General features: G+C 32.3%; 1 protein-coding gene across 1 annotated transcript in view; it reads right to left on the reverse strand.

Annotated features, from left to right (window-relative positions):
- ETNK1 (ethanolamine kinase 1) overlaps window positions 1–19,110 on the reverse strand; it is a 48,763-nt gene that overhangs the window by 22,042 nt on the left and 7,611 nt on the right. The window contains exons 2-4 of the mRNA XM_054591331.1: window positions 16,511–16,770; window positions 8,132–8,272; window positions 5,214–5,356 (exon numbers count right to left, since the gene is read on the reverse strand). Coding sequence (XP_054447306.1) covers window positions 5,214–5,356; window positions 8,132–8,272; window positions 16,511–16,770 — 544 coding nt within the window. The remainder of the gene's footprint in view (window positions 1–5,213; window positions 5,357–8,131; window positions 8,273–16,510; window positions 16,771–19,110) is intronic.

The following is a 19,110-nucleotide window of genomic DNA, read 5'->3' on the forward strand; positions in this document are numbered from 1 at the left end:
TTTGTACTTCCTTAAATAGCTGTAACTTAGTTTCTTGTATTTTGCAGACATAGAAAATAATCAATGGTTGCCATTACTGAAACTTAAAGTTATATATTAATCTGTATATGAGCTTTTATGAGGAAATGGCAAGAGGGAGAAAAATGAAAACTGCCTCCAATAAACAATGGCAGAGCATCAAGACATGAGGCAGCAATCTAAAAAACTTTATCAATTACTTCTAACATGTAAGCAGCTAAAGGATTAGTTGAAATTAAAATATTAGATTTGAGTCCTGGCTGGAGTGGCTCAGGGGACTGAGCACCGGCCTGCAAACCAAAGAGTCACCAGTTCAATTCCCAGTCGGGGCACATGCCTGGGTTGTGGGCCAGGTCCCCAGTCAAGGGGTGCAAACGAGGCAACCACACACTGATGTTTCCTTTCCCTCTTCTTCTCCTTCCCCTCCCCCTCTCTAAAAGTAAGTAAAATTTTTTTTAATCTTTTAAAAAATAATAAGATTTGAAATCAGGCAATAAGCAGCATTATAATTTGTTCTATTTACTATAAATTTTTTAATTATTAATTTAAAAGATGACTGGTAAGTCTTAGTTAAGAAACAAGAACCACTGCTTTTGGTTTTTCTATTATGTAACAAATCCTAATACCATATCATTAAGTATTCTTTTCTTACCTTTTTAAGATGTCATGTCTCTGAAGGCGAAATATGAGCTGCTGTTTAAAAATCACCTAAATTCTGGAACTAACTTTTCAAAAATCTTGACAGCCACCATCAACTTCAGAAAGGAAGCTCACTCTTCTCCCATACTCCTGAGTCCTGTCAACTGACATGGTGAGAAGAGGTGGTGGCAGTGTTTCTTCCTGTGATGGCTACCTTTCCTATGACATTCACAGGTGAAAATGCCTATAAACTTCAGGGTGCTCATAGTCTTCCTGTGTATGTCTATATGAATATGTACATATATACACACATACATATATGTATTTTTAAACTTTAATCACTCAAGGTACAGTTAAGACAGACTATAAGTTGCACTTAAAATCAAACTGAATTGGCATTTCATTCCTATGAGTCATAATTCCCCTAGTTATAGGACATAGTTAACCTTCTGGCTTACAATAACCATTTTCACTCTTTCAGATTCAGATATATTTAGTAAACTGCATCTTAGAAACAAAATACAGGGGTTGGAAAACTCTGTATGCCGAGGCCAAATCAAGCCAGCCCTCTGCCTGTTTTTATAAATAAAGTTTTTTGGAACACAACCACACATATTTATGTATTATATATGGCTATGTTTGGGGTACATCACAAAGTTACACAGTTGCAACAGAGACTATAACATGGAATGCAAGGCCTAAAACATGTACTATGCAGATACTTACAGAAAAAGTTTGCCAACCCCTATGGTATAAATATCTGTAACTGAAATCTGCCAAGTACCTCAGTGCTATATACTCTGTAAGCATGATAAAAGTCTTGTCAGGAACCATCTATCTGAAGTAGATTTTATCTAAGTAGAAAATAAGGCAAATTGAAGTTCTAATACTGCAGGGAACTCTGTTAAACATGCAGATTCTTAAGCCCATCTATAGAAATTCTTGTTCATTTGGTCTTGGATTTTTGTCCGGTTTCCTAGGTGATTCTGCCACAGAATCAAATATAATCACTTAATTTAAAAGAAAAAAAAAAAAAACTTTTCTAATACCACTTACTTCCACATGTGATTGAGCAGAAATTTGAACCCAAGTGTGCTTAGTTCCAAAAATCTATGCTTTCTGACTTCTCTTGGTTTTAACTAAGTTTAAATATATCTGCTTTTAAGAGTTAACATGAAGATTTAAATTTAGTTACAAACAAAATCTTAGTTACTATGGTTGAAAAATAAATGCAGGGATGCCAAAATGATACAGGATAAATTCATGAAGTTTAACTAGAATTTGCACTTCTGAGATATTAGGGATCTAAAACATACTACAGAAACATACTGAGCTTCATGATGTCACGGCTTTCACCTTATTATTTTTATATATCGTTATCTCATAGTGGGTACGAAACGGTGAAGCCCTGAGCTCAAATTACCGGATTGGACAAAAGTTCGTTTGTTTTTTTTTGCCATAAGATGGCTCTAGTGGCACTTAGTTGTCTTTAACTTCATTCGAAACAATTTTGTTAGATTGTATTGTGACAGCTGTCATGTCAGCATGCCTTTAAAATAACTTATTAAAATTGGTGAATTTTGTGTAGCCATTTTAGCATTGAAGATGGAAGAAATTATGCATTTTTGGCATACTATGCTTTATTATTTCAAGAAAGATAAAAACGCAACTGAAACACACAAAAGGGATTTGTGCTGTGTATGAAGGAGCTGTGACTCATCAACCGTGTCAGAAGTGGTTTGGGAAGTTTTGTGCCGGAGACTTCTCACTGGACGATGCTCCATGGTAGGGGAAAGCAGATGAAGTTGACATTGATCAAACTGAGACAGTAATTGAGAACAATCAACATCATACCATGCAGGAGATAGCCAGCATACTCAAAATATCCAAATCAATTACTGGTGAAAATGAAAAAAATGTGTTTTATTTTACAGAAAAAATAAATGGACTTCTGGCCAACCCAATACATTAAAAATTTAAAAAGTGATCAAACTTGTTGTGAATATAATATGCAGCATAATCATTTATTCTATGTAGAAATTATTTTAAAATTTCTGAAAGACTTAACACTTGGCTTTTATGTGCTATACAAAGTAACTAAGAAGGAAAAGAACTTTGAGATACATATTTCTCATTTTAATTATCCTCCTTCAGACTGCAGCTGTAAGTATAACACTAATGCTAAGCTACAGTCTATTTTTTTTGTTGTTGTTTGCTATTACATTTACTAAATTTATAGAATTTACATTTTTTAAAAAGTCTTGAGGCATGGAACTTGCTCCTTATAAAAGACAAATACATCATATAGTTATGTCAAAACCACTAGTTCCTATTTTAAAATAGAGTAAGATAATTAACAGAAAAAGCTACTAGCCACACTTTCATAGTATTACACTTTACCTAAAAAAGATTCCAACCACATTTTCTTAATGATTATCAACTAATCACAGAATTGATTTTTTTTTAAATGGATGCCATGGAGTCCACACTATCCTTCCTAACAAACACTGTAAAACCACTGGTAAGTAAAAATAATAGCACATCTCTATAACAAACGTAACTACAAAGACAATAAACAAATGGTATATAACAGACTTCTATGAAGAAGGGCAAACTTTAAAAAATATACCAGAATAATTTTAGTTGCTAAACTTGGAAATTTATTCATCTGTGTAGGGAAAATAATTAGACACCAAAGTATGATTTAGGTAACTCTTGGCAATATAACAAATGACAACCTTAAATTCCTAAAGCCATACTGAAGCATAAAGATGTTATTTGAAAATATGAGAACTTTTCATATCACTGATCAACAGTTTAGATAGGCAACTGATAAAATAAAAAATAAAAATGTACTTTTAATACCTAAGACAAAGTAATCTGATTTTTTTGGTCCCTTCTATTTTAGTTTTATAAATAATTTTGTTCTATGAAATGAATATGCAAAAGAAACATAAAGTATGAAAAGTTAAAATCAGATTCCAAAGGAAATAGACTCTTTGATTAACTTGCAGTTAAAAATAAAGCTGAGTGTCCACTTCAAATGTAAGATGAAGTCCCTCACCTGAAATTCCATTATATAAAATAATGTGTTCTGTGATCTTGCTAATACATCGCTTTAATGCATAAGTAATATTCTTGTCTCACAAATGGCATTGAGATTTGGTTACTAGTGTATATAATGTAATACATATATAATATGACAATTATATTTAATAAATGAATAATAAAATATTAAAGGACAGTGTCAAGTACCTAGTATTTTAGGGTACTCCTAAAGTTTTAAAAAATTAATTCCACACAAAAACTTCCAGATATTCAAAATAAAGATGTTAGTTCAGTATATTTTTAAATAAGAGAATCTCTAATCCACATTACAGTATCAAATATAAAAGGTACTCAAATCTGTTTTTGAAAATAGGTGCCTAAGGTTACCATCCTTGAGTGTTCTTTATTTAGTTTTCTTCAAGTTAGGAAGTTAACAAAGTTACAAAGTTACAAACTTGCTTCAAGTTAAAGCAATTTACAAAGATTAACCACCTTTGCACTGGCATAGTTTTGACTTACAATCTGTTAAGAATGGTCACAAATAGTAATGTAATATAATTATGGCCATTTAATCAGAATTCTTTGGCTTTAGTACCTTCACAACAACATACTTTCAATTCAAAACGATCTTCCAGCTATACAGATTGTCTCCTAAACTGATTTCCTATAATATTCATTCGCTTCATGGTTTCAAACAGACTTCTGAATACTAATCCTTCAACCAAAACTATATTTTTAAATTTCAATTTAGTACTGAAGGACATCTATTGTTTAGCAACCAAACCTCAAACTAATTTATCCAATAATAACACAACCACGTGTTTCTTAAATATGAAAATTTAGAGAATTTCAATACAGAAAAACATAAACAATCACAGAAAACATTTCACCAGAAAGTTTCACTGTCTACCTCAAAATACATTAAAACTATTTACCAGATCTTCTTGATTATTACTCTAGTAGATATAAATTTTAGCAACTACAAATAACATTCCCTCCATCTGTGGCTCTCTCCTTAGCACTGAACTACCTAAAAAAAAAAAGTGTAATAAACAGGTAAGAGAAAACCTGGAGACATATTTGCTTCTAATACTGTTGTCCTTTCTAACACTGAAAAAGTTTCTATATTTATAAAGCAGTAGAAAATCAAATGGTTTTTCAATAACCCCCATTACAAGCAGGTGTATTTTCAAACCATGAATTATCAAATAGGTTTTACAGTTATACTTATAAACAAAGTCATTTTTATCATTTTTCATTTAAAACTTGCTTAACAAGAACCAATTTGTTTCTATTAAACCAATTCTAAGAAGCATTTATACGAATATATAGAGAATACACATTCCTAGTTTATTAGTTACCATGGCTTAATAATCTAAAAAAGAAATTTAAAGACTTTATGCATGTTTTTAATCCTTGCATTTGATTTAAATTTGATAGAAAGAGCAAAAGACCATTAAGAACATCAAAGAAATCATGTCTACTTACTGCTAAGGCCAAATACCTACCTTGTTTCTCATTGTAGATAATATTCTTACACAGTAGGTCATTATGGCAAAGCACAACAGGTGAGCCCAGGTTGGAAAGAATATCTTTCATCCAAGTCATCTCTTCTTGAAGAATCTGAGAGCTTGGGATATCCCTTAGGAACCTTTTTGTTTAAAAAAAAAAAAAGATTTATATCTTTAGATCAATGACATTTTTTTCCAAGTTTGATTAAGGGTTAGTATCTAAGTTAAGAAGTTCTTTCCACTCAATTGCAAAAAGTTCTTAATTAAAACAAGCCCATTATTCCAAAAGCTAGAATAAAGAAAAACCGTTATAAAGAACATGAATAAAAAGAAACTGAGCAATAGTTAAAATGTAGAGCAGAAAGGTAAAATATGTATTGCTACAAAATTGAAGGAAAAAGTAATATATAGAGCTAATAGCTAACTATAAGCAGTATTCTAAATTTTTTACATTTATCTCCATTTTATAGATGGGGAAACCAAGACAAAAAGAGTCTAATAAAGAAAGGTTTAAGTATATTACTTGAAGTTACATAGACAGTCCATTAAAGAACTAAAACATATATTTCACATTTGGAAGGGTAAATACAATATTAATCAGCTAAATTCACATTTCAAGGTGTTAGATATTACATACTATTGCTATATCGATTCATTACATGTTAATCATATAATCATTTTATTATCATATGACAAGCATATCATAGAATTTTAATATTATCTACCACAGAAATTGCCTCAGAGTAGTCAGACTGGGGAGGGTGAGAGGTAGTGTGGCAAGCTGCTTGGAGATCATAGCTGTTTACCCTATGCTCTTCTGTACTATTTATTATGCTATATTTGTATTAATTTGATAAAAATATATTTAAAACCATTACACATGTTTTAATCCTTGCATTTGATTTAAATTTGATACAAAGATCAAAACACCATTAAGAACATCAAAGAAATCATGTCTACTTACTGTTAAGGTCAAATACATTTCAAAGTCACTTTGAAATTATTAGGCACAAATTTCCTCAATAATGCCATCAGGCTTACAAAACTATTGTTAGTGTAGTCTTTCTCTTCTTTCTTTTATACTTTAAGCCAAGTTCTTTTCATTCCTTCTCTAGTCTTTCAAGTTACTCATTACTTTTCCACTTTACAATATAATAATGATTCTCTACACTGAATTTACTTTAATAAATTTGCCTATTCAGGTGGCCTATATTTTTCTCACTACTGCATTCTCATCTACACGGCAGCTTCCAAAAGTAATCCTTATAGGTTCTTTTTAAAATGAGCTCTGGCTAGTGTGGCTCAGTGGATTGAGTGCTGGGCCTATGAACCAAAGGGTCACCAGTTCAATTCTCAGTCACGGCACATGTCTTGGTTGTGGGCCAGGTCCCCAGTACGGGACACATGAGAGACAATTACGCACCAATGCTTCTCTTCCTCTCTTTCTCCTTCCCCTCTCTCTAAAACTAAATAAATAAAATCTTTAAAAATATTAAAATAAAATGGTGTAATTGTTCAAAAATCTAGTTTACATGTACAGAGTTAAATCGAAGTAGAATTCAAAGGATTATGAACATGATGGAGGGGGGACACACTGAATGTGGGAGAGGGAGAGTAAGCAGGGCAGGGGAGAGTAAAAGGAGAAAAATGTCCAGGAACAACTGTAATTGAACGATAAAAAAACCTTAAAAAATAATGAAAAATAAAATAAAAAAACAGAAATGTTAGCTGGCAGATCTGAGATTTGATCCCCAGGCTATATGGCTCCAGTCTTCTGCTCTGAAACTATACAATGCTATTTACCGCCTCTCAACTCTGCTCTTATTTTAAAAATCAAGGAAATCTTGCATTCACCACTGCTACCTACTTCGTTATTTGTAAGTGGTCTTCCCCAAAAATCTTTCAATAAAATAGCTACTTCCAAAGAGAACTTCCTGTTTTTATGCTGTCACTTCCTCAGCACACTGGACACACTTGAAGACATTTCCCAATTAAAGGGGTATAATATCCTATCAAATTAAAAGTTTAATGAAATACCTGCAGACATAAACAGTTACACAGAGTGACTCAAACTAATCGTTGAAACAATCATACTCAACAAAACAATAAAGTTATTTTTCCCTAATAAATTTTTTTTAAAAAGAAAAAAAAATCTGTAAATCCCACGTTTGTTTGTTTGTTCTTAAAACAAAGGCTTCCTAAATACAAAAGGTGAAGTTTTCATGCACATTTTAGATACAAGGAACAAAATAAAATTCCAATTTTGTATTAATACAGATTCTAAAAACTGACTTACAAATTGTTTGACATAGAAAAATAATATAGAAAATAATGAAATACTAAAGTCAGTTTGAACCTGGGGAATCACTCTAACAAAATCTGAGTAAGACCCTAGTAAACGAATTTTCAACCCCAGTACATGGCACTTCAGTAGTTAGTAAACGAAGACAAAACAAACTTCTTCATACTCTGATATTAGTATCCTACCCCAATGTAGACCTCTATCTAGGTCTATTTAAAACAGCTTTGAACTAAAAGGATTTTTTTAGAGGTCTCAATGGCCAACTCATACTATACAAAAACACCCATTTATAGCGACCTTTCTATTTCATTTACTTGCAAATAAATGTTCTATATTTATTTCTTGGCCCTTCACGTCTACCCACTCCCATACCCCCTGCTTTTGTAGAGGTCGTCTTTGGGGGGTGCTCATCTGGGGGAAGAGAGAGAGAGACTTTATTTCTATAGCAACAGCTGAGAGTCAAATGAATCAATGATTATTTTATTTAAATACAAAGAGATAAACCAAACCAGATTTTATATACAGAAACTTCATTTAATAACCCCGTTTAAATAACCCAATATTTAGAATAAAGCAATGTGAAACATCGTTTCAAACGTAGAAGTCATTTTACCTTTTATTAAGATCTTCATCTGCAAATCCTGTGGGAATGAGAGAGAAATATTTCCCCATCTTGAGCCATAGGTTTGATTTGGGAATCCAGCCATTGTGTGCATGGATAGCATGAATTTTAGCAAGCTGGCGCGCTATTAGCCTGTTTAAAAACAAAACAGCATAAAAAGAAAAGGTTAAACATCATACAATTCATTGTCTAGCCATGGGTAAACTGAAATGACTAGTGTGTATTTTTTATAACACAATTTCATCTTTACTATAAATGTGTAAGTCAAAATAATTTGGCCAGTCACCTCACAAGGAGAAGAAAACGACTGCTTTAAGTGTCAGAAGGAAGATTTGGCAATTAAATATTGTGTCCAAAAAGGGCTGAATGACTGAAATTAGGTGGCCTATTTTGATTACACAATGTTTAGGATCAGCAGAAGAGCACACAGTAATGTATTTCAAGGCACATGTTAGACATTAATCAGAGATATATTTAAATTACACTAAGTCATTTTAATTTTGGGATTTTTAAAAGGTTAAAGGGCAAAAAGGGAATAATGTAAAAAGGTAACCAGGGAGATAAATGGATTCTATGAGTTAATTTCTATAACTGTGTTAAACACAAATGCTCTGAACAGACATTAGGATTTTATGATACAAGAATCAATCTTCTTGATGCACTCTCAAAATAACTTGGAGTTGCATATACTTGTGCTCATACTATGTTTGTCTCTGTAGAACCCAACAGAGCAAATGCTGATAGAGGAATAAGCACACCAAAAGAAACAAGAAATAAATTACCAAATCACCTACAGACCAATAGGTGGAAAAATGACTTAACAGTAATCCACAAAATGAATTAACTTAAAACTGGTAAATTTTCAAGATGCTAACAATCTAATATAATGCTCCTCAAATTAGTTCTAGGACTTACAAACAGCACCATGTATGAAAGGCTGAGGTCGCACCTCAGATCCACTCCATCACAATCTCCGGGGCAGGCCCCAGCATTCCTCTATTTGAAACAAGCTCTCTAGGTGATCCTAATCCACTCTAAAGTTTGAAGGCACTAATATAATGCTCTTCAGCTTGGCTATGTACTGAAACCAAATTCTGGAACTTTGAAGAAAAAATGCAGAGCCCTGGGTACTACCCCCCAGAATCTGTGATTTGATTGGTCTGAGCATCAAGATATTTAAAAGCTTCCCAGATGACTTCAATACATAAAAATATTCGAGAACCACTCCATCTAAGGTACACAGGGAATCTCACAACTTATTATTACATTCTCTAATTTTATCATAGTTTTATACTATAGTGAATATTCCTATCGACGTAGTTTCTAGTAACAAGAGTTCCGATTTTCCTCTGGAGGAACTTCCATCCCCTTCATTTTTAGTTCATGTGATTCATACAGCATTTATTTATCTCAATTTTGACTCCCTGTCCTACCTGCAACAGTAACTTCAGTAGGAATAAAATATGACACACACTTGCCCAGGACACTCCATCCTTCAGGCCATAATAACTGATTCAGGGCACATTATCCAAGATAGGCCAAAAGGACTTGATTCCAGAACTTTCACTGAAGCTCTGACTTTGGTTGAAAGTTTGGCATAAAAAAATCTATTTTTATGCCAAACTTTCATATATGCATAGACCCAAATTAATGTATGATACTTTAAGGAACAGGAAACTTCAGGAAAGAGCAAGGTGATGATAAAGCCAAAACAAAGGAGAGGGCAAATACACATACATACATAAACACATTTGTATATATACATATGTGTACGTGTGTGATACACACATATATATTTTAAGCCAGTAAGAACGGGTTTAAAACGTTATGGAGTTGGGACAAGAGGTGATAAGAAAGGTATGATCCGTGTTACATAAAACACAAAGGCAATCTATGTCAACAGAACATTATATCCTAGGAATGTTTACTCAACAAGGGAAACTGGTGATCTTGTGATTCAGGAGAAGTCACATAGTAAAACAGGTATTTAACATCAATCAATTTTATTTACTGATTTCAAAATAAATACCGCATTTTTTTGCTATGTATCATGTGCTCCCATGTATAATGCATACCCATGTTTTTGGCCCAAACTTCCAGGGAAAAAAATCTGTTGTTTTCGTTTTTTAATTCAATTTTTTATTTATATTCAGATACTTGTTTCTGTATTATAATGGAATTTTAGCACTTACTTTTGAACATATTATGGTACAAGAAATTTTATGTAACAAATAATTACAAAACACAAGAACAGATACAGGGTATTTCAGGTACTACCAATGTCTAATGAGCATCCTTATTTTTCCCTCAAAAATTTGGGCCAGAAAGTGCGCATTAAACAGCAAATTATGGTAAAAATAATGTCAATTTTCATTGTTTTACCCCAGAGTTTATATGAAACCCTGATATACAAAACATAAAATGTAGTCTCAGAAATTGTCTAAGTTATTTAGCTAGGAGTGACTGGGGTGACAATTCTATGGTAAACACTTCAAAATGAATAATATATATGGCCACAATTCCAAGGGCTCTTATATAGATTAATGGAATCTGTTGAATAGAAATAGAGATTAAAAGAGAAAACACATACAACTTTTGAGTGCCTTAACTTTTCTGGCACAAAAGTGGATAACTGGAGCAATTTGAACTCATTACGTGAGGCAAAGCCAAGCCCTTTCCACTACAGAATACCCTATACAGAATGCCACTATAACGCTGTACAGAATTAGTTGGGTTTTCATTCTGACTTTGCCATTGCATTTTTAACCTGAACTAAAGCCAAATTACTTAATTTCTCTAAGTTTCAGTTTTCTTACAAAAAAATTACAGTTTTATTTTGTAATCTTTAAGTTCTCCTTCAAATCTAAAATTATATGCCAATGAGTATTAGGAAAAAAAATTACATAAAATTTAACTGATGACAACATTAACATTCTTATTCCTATACAAAGATCCTGTAAACTAATTTCCCACTTCACACCAATTTCCTACTAGTTATAATAAAATTATTAAGTGAACATAAGCTATGGATTAACAAGCAAATTTTCCAAATGATATTTTTATAAAGTTTATCAAATATAAATTTCCCTTTTAACAAATTTGATATTACAGAGGAAAAGTGAGAATTACTTTTATATGAAATTTTACAAAAAACCTCTATAAAACTTAAGAGCTAATTATAATCTTCTAAAGTAAATTATAGATATATTTGCCCTATGCATAGGTGTACTGTTAAAGTATTTATATAAGGGGCAAAATTAATATTATATGACTATATTATGTTTAATAGGTAAAAATATATTGAGTGTTACTTGTTTTACATTAGCATTTTCCTATAAAATTCAAAATAGAATAACAATAGTAATAATAATAGTTGAGACTGCTTTGTCAATACTATTGATAAAAACTTCCACTAAGTTACTCTACAAAGAACAAAGACCATGCCTTATTTTTCCATCTATTCTAGCACTCAGCACTTAGAAGAGGTACTTAACAGGTATTTGATGAATTAGAGTCATTATCTTAGCAACAAACTCAAAGTACATTTAGAAATTTACTATAAGACCAAGGGATTCACCCACTACTGTATTAGGTTTATTGTCAGGTGGATTAAAATCTATCTTGGATTTTTTAATCTCATAAAGTAACAGTTATAACAAAATTAATGCTATACAAAAAGAAAGTGACCATTTGAAATCCTGCCTGTTTTTTTTTACGAGACAGACACATCCAGTGGAAGCCTCTTCTCAAAGTACAGAATTCAAGCAACTTCTACAGGTCTTAGAACTACCTGGTCTATCTTTTCTGGAGAAAAATTAATGAGGATGTAAATCTATTTATAAGTACAAATATCTTCATGGAAATAACAAATACAATTCAATTGCAATCACAGCACCTACATACTAAAAAACTAGGCTTTGCTGAGAGATTTTAAAAAGTAAGTTCTAATTACAAGTTCCATACTCACCTAAAATCTTGGATAAATTGGGCTTGATCAAAACAATTTGTAAAGAATGGCTTTGTTAAGAAAATTAATAGTATTTATTAATAAATGAAGTCAATAAAGTTGCAGAACACAAAAGCAATTCATAAAAGTCAGCTGCAGTTCTGTATTAACAGCAAACAATCCAAAAAGGAAAGTAAGAGAACAATTCTATTTACAACAGCATCAAAAATAGTAAAATACTTAAGAATGACCTTAACCAAGGGATGAACGACTCTGTACACTGAAAACTACAAAATGTACCTGAAAAAAATTAAATTACATGAATAAATGGAAAGATATCACATGTTCATGGATTGAAGATGTCAATACTACTCAAAGTGATCAACAGATCCAACGCACTTGGCATAAAAACCCCATTAGTGTTTTCTGCACAGATAGGAAAGTCCATCCTAAAATTCAAACAGAATCTTAAGGAACCGTGGATAGCTACAACAACCTTGAAAAACAAGAATAAAGTTGGGGGGGTCTCACACTTCCTGATTTCAAAACTTATTACAAAGCTACAGTTATCAAAGCAGCACAATAAAGGAGGTTTTCAAATAATGTAATTTCATTCAGTGTTGATGAGAAAAAAACAATTTGCAGCCAGGGCCACTGTCTGTGTGGAGCTTGTACGTTCTTCCCATGTCTGCATGGGTTTTCTCGAAGTACTCCAGTTTCCTCCCACCTACGATACGCACATTAGGTGAAATGCCCGGTCTAAATGGCCCCAGTCTGAGTGTTGGGAGGTGTGAAAGTGCACCCTGTGTTGAAATGGTATTCTGTCCAGGGTGGGTTTCCGCCTTTCCAATATAGGCTCAGGACACTTGCAACCCGAAATTGGAATAACTAGGTTGGAAAATAATTTTCTTACTAGTTTTTATCAATCCTTCTTAAATGTATGTATAGTTCACATTTATTTCAGTTCTTAATACTAGAAGTGTTTTTGGGTCATCATTTAGAAGATTGGTAATGTTTCTGTGACCAAAAACATGCCATAAGAACTTAACTCTTGTTTACAGTTGACCCTTCAACAACACAGGGATTCGGGGTGCCACCGACTCCCCTGCGCAACAGAAAATCCACATACAACTTTGACTCCAAAAAACTTAACTGCATTATATAACTGACCCTTGAACATAGGGATTAGTGGTACTAACCTCCCAGAGTTGGAAATCTGCATTTAACTTTTTTTTAAAGATATTATTTATTTACTTTTAGAGAGAGGGGAAGGGAAAGAAACATCAATGTGCAAGAGATACACTGATAGGATGTTTCTTGCACGCCCCCAACTGGGGATCTGGACCACAACCCAGGCATGTGCTAGGAATCAAACCAGTGATCCCTTGGTTTACAGGCTGGCGCCCAATCCACTGAGCCACACCAGCCAGAGCAAAAAGTCTGCATTTAACTCTCTGCATTTTTGACTCTCTGAAAAAAATAACTATTGTGCTAATAAGCCTGTTGATGGAATTGGTAACATAAAGGCAATTACCCACAATGGGATACTACCTCACACTATTAGGATGGCTAATATCAAAAATAAAATAAAATAAAAACCAAAACTATTAGGTGTTGTCAATGATTGGGAGAAATTGGAACCCTTGTGCACTATTGGTGGAAATGTAAAACGCTGCAACAGCTATGGAAAAAAGTATGACAATTCCTCAAAAAATTAAAAATAAAATTACCATATGATACGGTAATTCCACTTCTGGTTATATCCCCAAAAGAACTGAAAGCAGGGTCTCAAAAATATTTGCACACCTGTGTTCATAACAGTATTATTCACAATAGTCAAAACGTGGAAGCAACCCAAATCTCCATCCATGAATGAATAAGAAAAATATGACATATACATAAAATTGGGTATTAGTCAGTCTTAAAAACAAAAGAAATTCTGACATATGCTGCAACAGGAATGAACCCTGAAGGCATTATGCTAAGTGAAATAAGTCAGTCACAAAAAACAAAAGTATGCATCCACTAACATGAGGTACCTAAAGCAGTTAAATTTATCCAACCATAAGAGGTTGGATAAGAGGTTAGATTTGCAAGATGAAATGAACTATGAAGACTGGTTGTACAATGTGTACTTAACATCATATACTACACATTACAGGGTTTGGCAAAAGTAGGTTTATAGCTGTGAGTACATAAAACAATTTATTCTTTATTCTTTATTAATTATTATATTATTTACTTGTATTACAACTTAAACCTACTTTTGCTAACACCTGTATATATATACACTATATACTATATAATACTATATAAACTGTATACTTAAAAAATAACCAAAATAATAAATTGTTACATGTATTTTAACCCAGTTAAAAAATGTTAATAAAATCATAAAAAAGAATATAGGTCTTAAAAAGTTTTCATTAAAACAATCAATTGTTTTCTATTAGTAAATTTTATATACAACAGGAAAAACTATCAAAAAATCTCTTCATTAAGGTAACGGCATTATTTAATAAACCACTGATTTTTGTTTTATATATACAAGAAGGTAATGAAAAATTACTTAAAGATTTCTATCATATATTAGTCTTCTACCTAGTCTAAATAAATAAGATTTTACTGAACTAACATCAAGGCAAATGCTATTTTAAAATTCTATACTCAATAAAGCTAAATGTTTGAAAATCTTAAAGCTTCAGTGAATTCCTCAAACACCTACTAACGGCGTCCCTTCCTGGAAACTCTTATATATTTAAGAGCATTAAAGCAATAACAGGAATTTTTTAAAATTGAAAAATAATCCCTTAATCTAATCCCAATAGAGTTTATTTCATTTTTACTCATACTCCCTTTGAGTTTCCACATGAGCAAATTATTGTCTGACTGTAGCTATAGGTCACTTATCAAGCTGATTTTTTTCTTATTAGCTATGCATGTTTTAGACAATATTCAATATTATCATTTAAATAGTGGCATAATACTTATTAATGCTGGTATACCTTAATTATATCTAAGTATGAGTTGTCATGACAGAAACATAACATTTAACATTTTTAAGTGACTACCTATTGCCTTACTGATTTCCAAAAGAGAACATTACCAATTCTGCTTGCAATCCACAATGAACCAGTTTCACTACAATGCCTTTAGCACTCGAAGTCAGGTTTTTTAGTTACAGTTCTTAAAAATATGCAACTGCCCTGGCCAGGTGGCTCAGTTAGTTGGAGCATGGTCCCATACACCAAAAGGCTGTGATTCAATCCCTGATCAGGAGGATATGGGAGGCAACCAATCAATGTTTTTCTCTAAGATGAATGTTTCTCTCTGAAATCAATAAACATATCCTCAGGTGAAGATTCAAAAAAAGAAAATAAAGAAAAGAAAATGTGCAACAATTCACTTGAAACCACCCTTCTCCCACTATGTCTGCTGCTGGGTGTTTTTTTATTACACTTCAGTCAGGATTCCCAGGAAGAGGCAAGATTTAGAGAGACACCTGATGAGAAAATTCCTAAACCTTTGAAATTTTTAAAAATTTTTTGAAAGTCTCTGCAATACCTGATTGTTACAGAAGAGTTCAAATAAAACAGATCATAACTTTCATAAATTGAATTACTAGGTAAGCATTAAGTTGGTACAACTGGCCTTTAACTATCATCCCATTCCCTCATCTTCCTCTTTGCTCTGCCTCATCCTTTAAAGCACAGTTGAAATGTGATCTCAGTGAAACACCGCCTGATTTCCCCAGTATACTACAATAAATTATCTGTACTTTTTTGAAAAGCTTTTCACCCATGTATACCATTTCACTGCCCCCTCCCTAAGATTACTGTCTATCACAAACTGTAAATTACTAGGAAAGCAAGAACTACCTGAATTCTTTTTCCTCCCCTAAACTAGATCAAACATAAACATGTATTCCAACATCTTTTATATTTAAAGTAGATACTTTGTTATAATTCAAGCAAGTAGATAGTGCCTGAATGAGCCAAGCAGAGAGCACTGTGGATTTTGGTCTAAGGTGTAATCAACACTTACTGAAGCTGTGATTCATCAGTCCAGATTGTTGGCTGCATTTTATCAATAGGCTGACTTAAAAACAATGGCTTAAAATGTGACATCTAATTAAACCCAAACTGGTAATAAATGTTAAATGCTTTAAGTGTTGCTTCAAAAAATTAAGTGGTAGCCTTGTTCTTCTGGAGCAAACTAATCCAAAACCTCTTGTAGTCCTTTCTTTGGCAGAGTCAACAATCAGAATGAAAAGAAAGAAAATGTTTATCAAAGAAAACCCTAACTAAAGAAAGTTTCTAGGTTAAACAAATGGTTGTTCAAAGAAAACACAATTTTAAAATATATTTTCTTAGTGTGCTTAACACTTGTTTTGAAAAAGGAAAAATTGAGAGAAAGAAACATACCTGAAAATGGCAGGGTTGCGGACATGCTTTGGATCCAATGCTTCTCCCTGTATAAATTCATAGCACAGTCCATTATTGAAAGTACAGTAGAGTTGTGGTGCACAGCCATGAGCCTGTAACACTCGGAAACTCTTCACTTCCTCATCTCGATCGACTAACAACTCAGTCTTATTGCCATAAATCCGCACCAGGACAACATCCTCCATTGTATTGCCCACATAACAGCCAATAAGTTTGTTTGTGATTCCATCAGTGAAGAGCTGCCCAAAAAAGAAAAAAATGGGGGGAAAAACAATTACATACCTTCAGAGAACTGAGTAAAAGATAACGTGAAATTAATTAAATACCAATTAAAAGAAATTATTTGTTTTAACATAAAAGAACTTTTGAATACAATTTTGCCTAATGTGTCTTTAATTTTAATTCTAGTTAAACAAATAGCAATTAGGCTGTTTAGTTTTGCCCTTAATTTCTATAACATTGGCTTCCTTGATTCAGAAGTATTAATTATTCGACAACCAGTATTTCTATATAACTTTCTGATAGCTATTATATCTCAGTCTGCCTTGTGCTGCAATCATTGCAAATTAATGTGTGTGTACGTCAAGTCTACAACTCCTGTTAAAGTTTTATCTACTTCTGTATCAGAGTTTCTAGATTATCAGCCTACCCTACAAATTTCAAACCCACTAGCCTCCACGGTTGCAAGAGCCAAGTCCTTGAAATAAATAATATATGAGAAATTCTATTTCTCTGTACAACCCTGACACAAACAGTTTTTAACCTTTTAATTCTATTCATAAGAATTTATTCTTTGGATATACTTTTAAAAATTTCCAAATATATATGTATAAAAGCAGTTCACTGCAAGACTTCTTAATATCCAAAAAACAGAAACAATTCAAGGATGCTTTAAAAATATAGGACAGATTACATACACTAACATGGGAAGATGTCTAAGATACACTCGTATTAAAAAGATACAGAGTAACTTAGTTATGCATATAAAAGAAATATATTTATAGATATTTATAAATATACTTTGATATGTGCCCTGGTAAATTCATAATTTGCTATTATTTTAGAAGTTCAAAGGAAACCATTTGCAAAATGACTTGGAGTTGACAAAGTTAGACTTTTCATTTTTCATTCATATTCTTGTATGTGTTATAAAGTATTTTATTAAGGGCATACATCATTTATATTTTTTAAGCAAAATCAACAGGTTTAGATAGAATATGGCCTAATTTTCTTCTTTTTACTCCACAGTTTTTTTAAAACCTCATTTAAAAATAATTGTCACATAATGTTAACATGACCAAATACTATGCTTGCAGCTATCAAAAAACTATAATCAATATCATACAAACATGGAAAAATGGTTACAAAAGGCTATATAAAAAAAGGAATACAAAACTACCCATGGTGTGATTATAACTATGTAAAATACATATGGGAGAAGTAGAGGGAAATAAAAAAAAAAATCAGGTAATTTTAAAATGAAATATAGATAGGAATTTTTTCTATTCAAAGTTTTAACACTGTAAACATCCTTTTAGTAAAACTAAATTATTTAATGTGAAAAGAAATTTCAATTCCTTTTTAAAGGAAATTCATGTACTTGGTATATTATCAGAATACGGACTTGCAAAAAAAAGACTAATTCAAAATGTTCTATTTTGTTCATTAAAAAAAAACTGTAATTGCTACTGTGATAACCACTAGAGGGAGGGAGAGGTTAGGACCAGGAAGAAAAATGGAGATAATATTCTGGGCTACTTGTACTACTTTATTTCTTTCCCTGGGTCTGGGTTACAAAGGTATTTTGGTTCTACTACAGATTATGTTTCATGCATTTTTCTAAATGTTTGTTGTACCTTACAAATTTTAAGTGACAGAAATTTATCTATTTATAACCCATTTGTTATATCAAAGAGTAAAATAACTCCTTACAAGACAAATCATGAGATATATAACGTGATTCCTTAAGTATAGATCTTCTATTACTGCCCTACCCTTGTCACTCAAAAGAAAAAAAATCTTAAGCTCCTCTCTTTCCTCATCTACAAGCAATTAATAAGTCCTGCACATTTATTTTCTGATATGCCAAACCTGACCCTTGTTTTCCGTCTCCAAGGCCACTGTCCTAACTAGGATCTCAACACCTCTTGCCTAGACGAACAGCCTATCCTAGATTAATTCTTTCTCAAATATTTGTTAACAGAATAAATAGAAAGGTATCTATTTACCACCTAATTCAGTACACAGATATTTTATATAAAGGTAAAAGAACCCTGACCGGATGTTTCAATTCCCAACGCACTAGGGTTGTGGGTTCGATCCCAGATCAGGGCACATACCAGAATCAACCAATGAGTGCATAAATGGGTGGAACAACAGGTAGGTGTTTCTCTCTCTCCCTTCCTAACTCTCTAAAAATCAATAAATAATTTAATTATTAAAATTAAAACAAGCTTCACAAAACAATACTTACCTTATTACTTGCAAAGCTCTATGATCTATCACATTCCATTTTATTTTATTTTATTTTATTTATTTTTAGAAAGAGGGGAAGAAAGGGAGAAAGAGAAGGAAAGAAA

This window comes from Pteronotus mesoamericanus, unplaced genomic scaffold, assembly GCF_021234165.1.
Source record: "Pteronotus mesoamericanus isolate MK-2021 breed Mesoamerican mustached bat unplaced genomic scaffold, CSHL_Meso_final scaffold_21, whole genome shotgun sequence".
NCBI classification, from domain to species: Eukaryota; Metazoa; Chordata; class Mammalia; order Chiroptera; family Mormoopidae; genus Pteronotus; species Pteronotus mesoamericanus.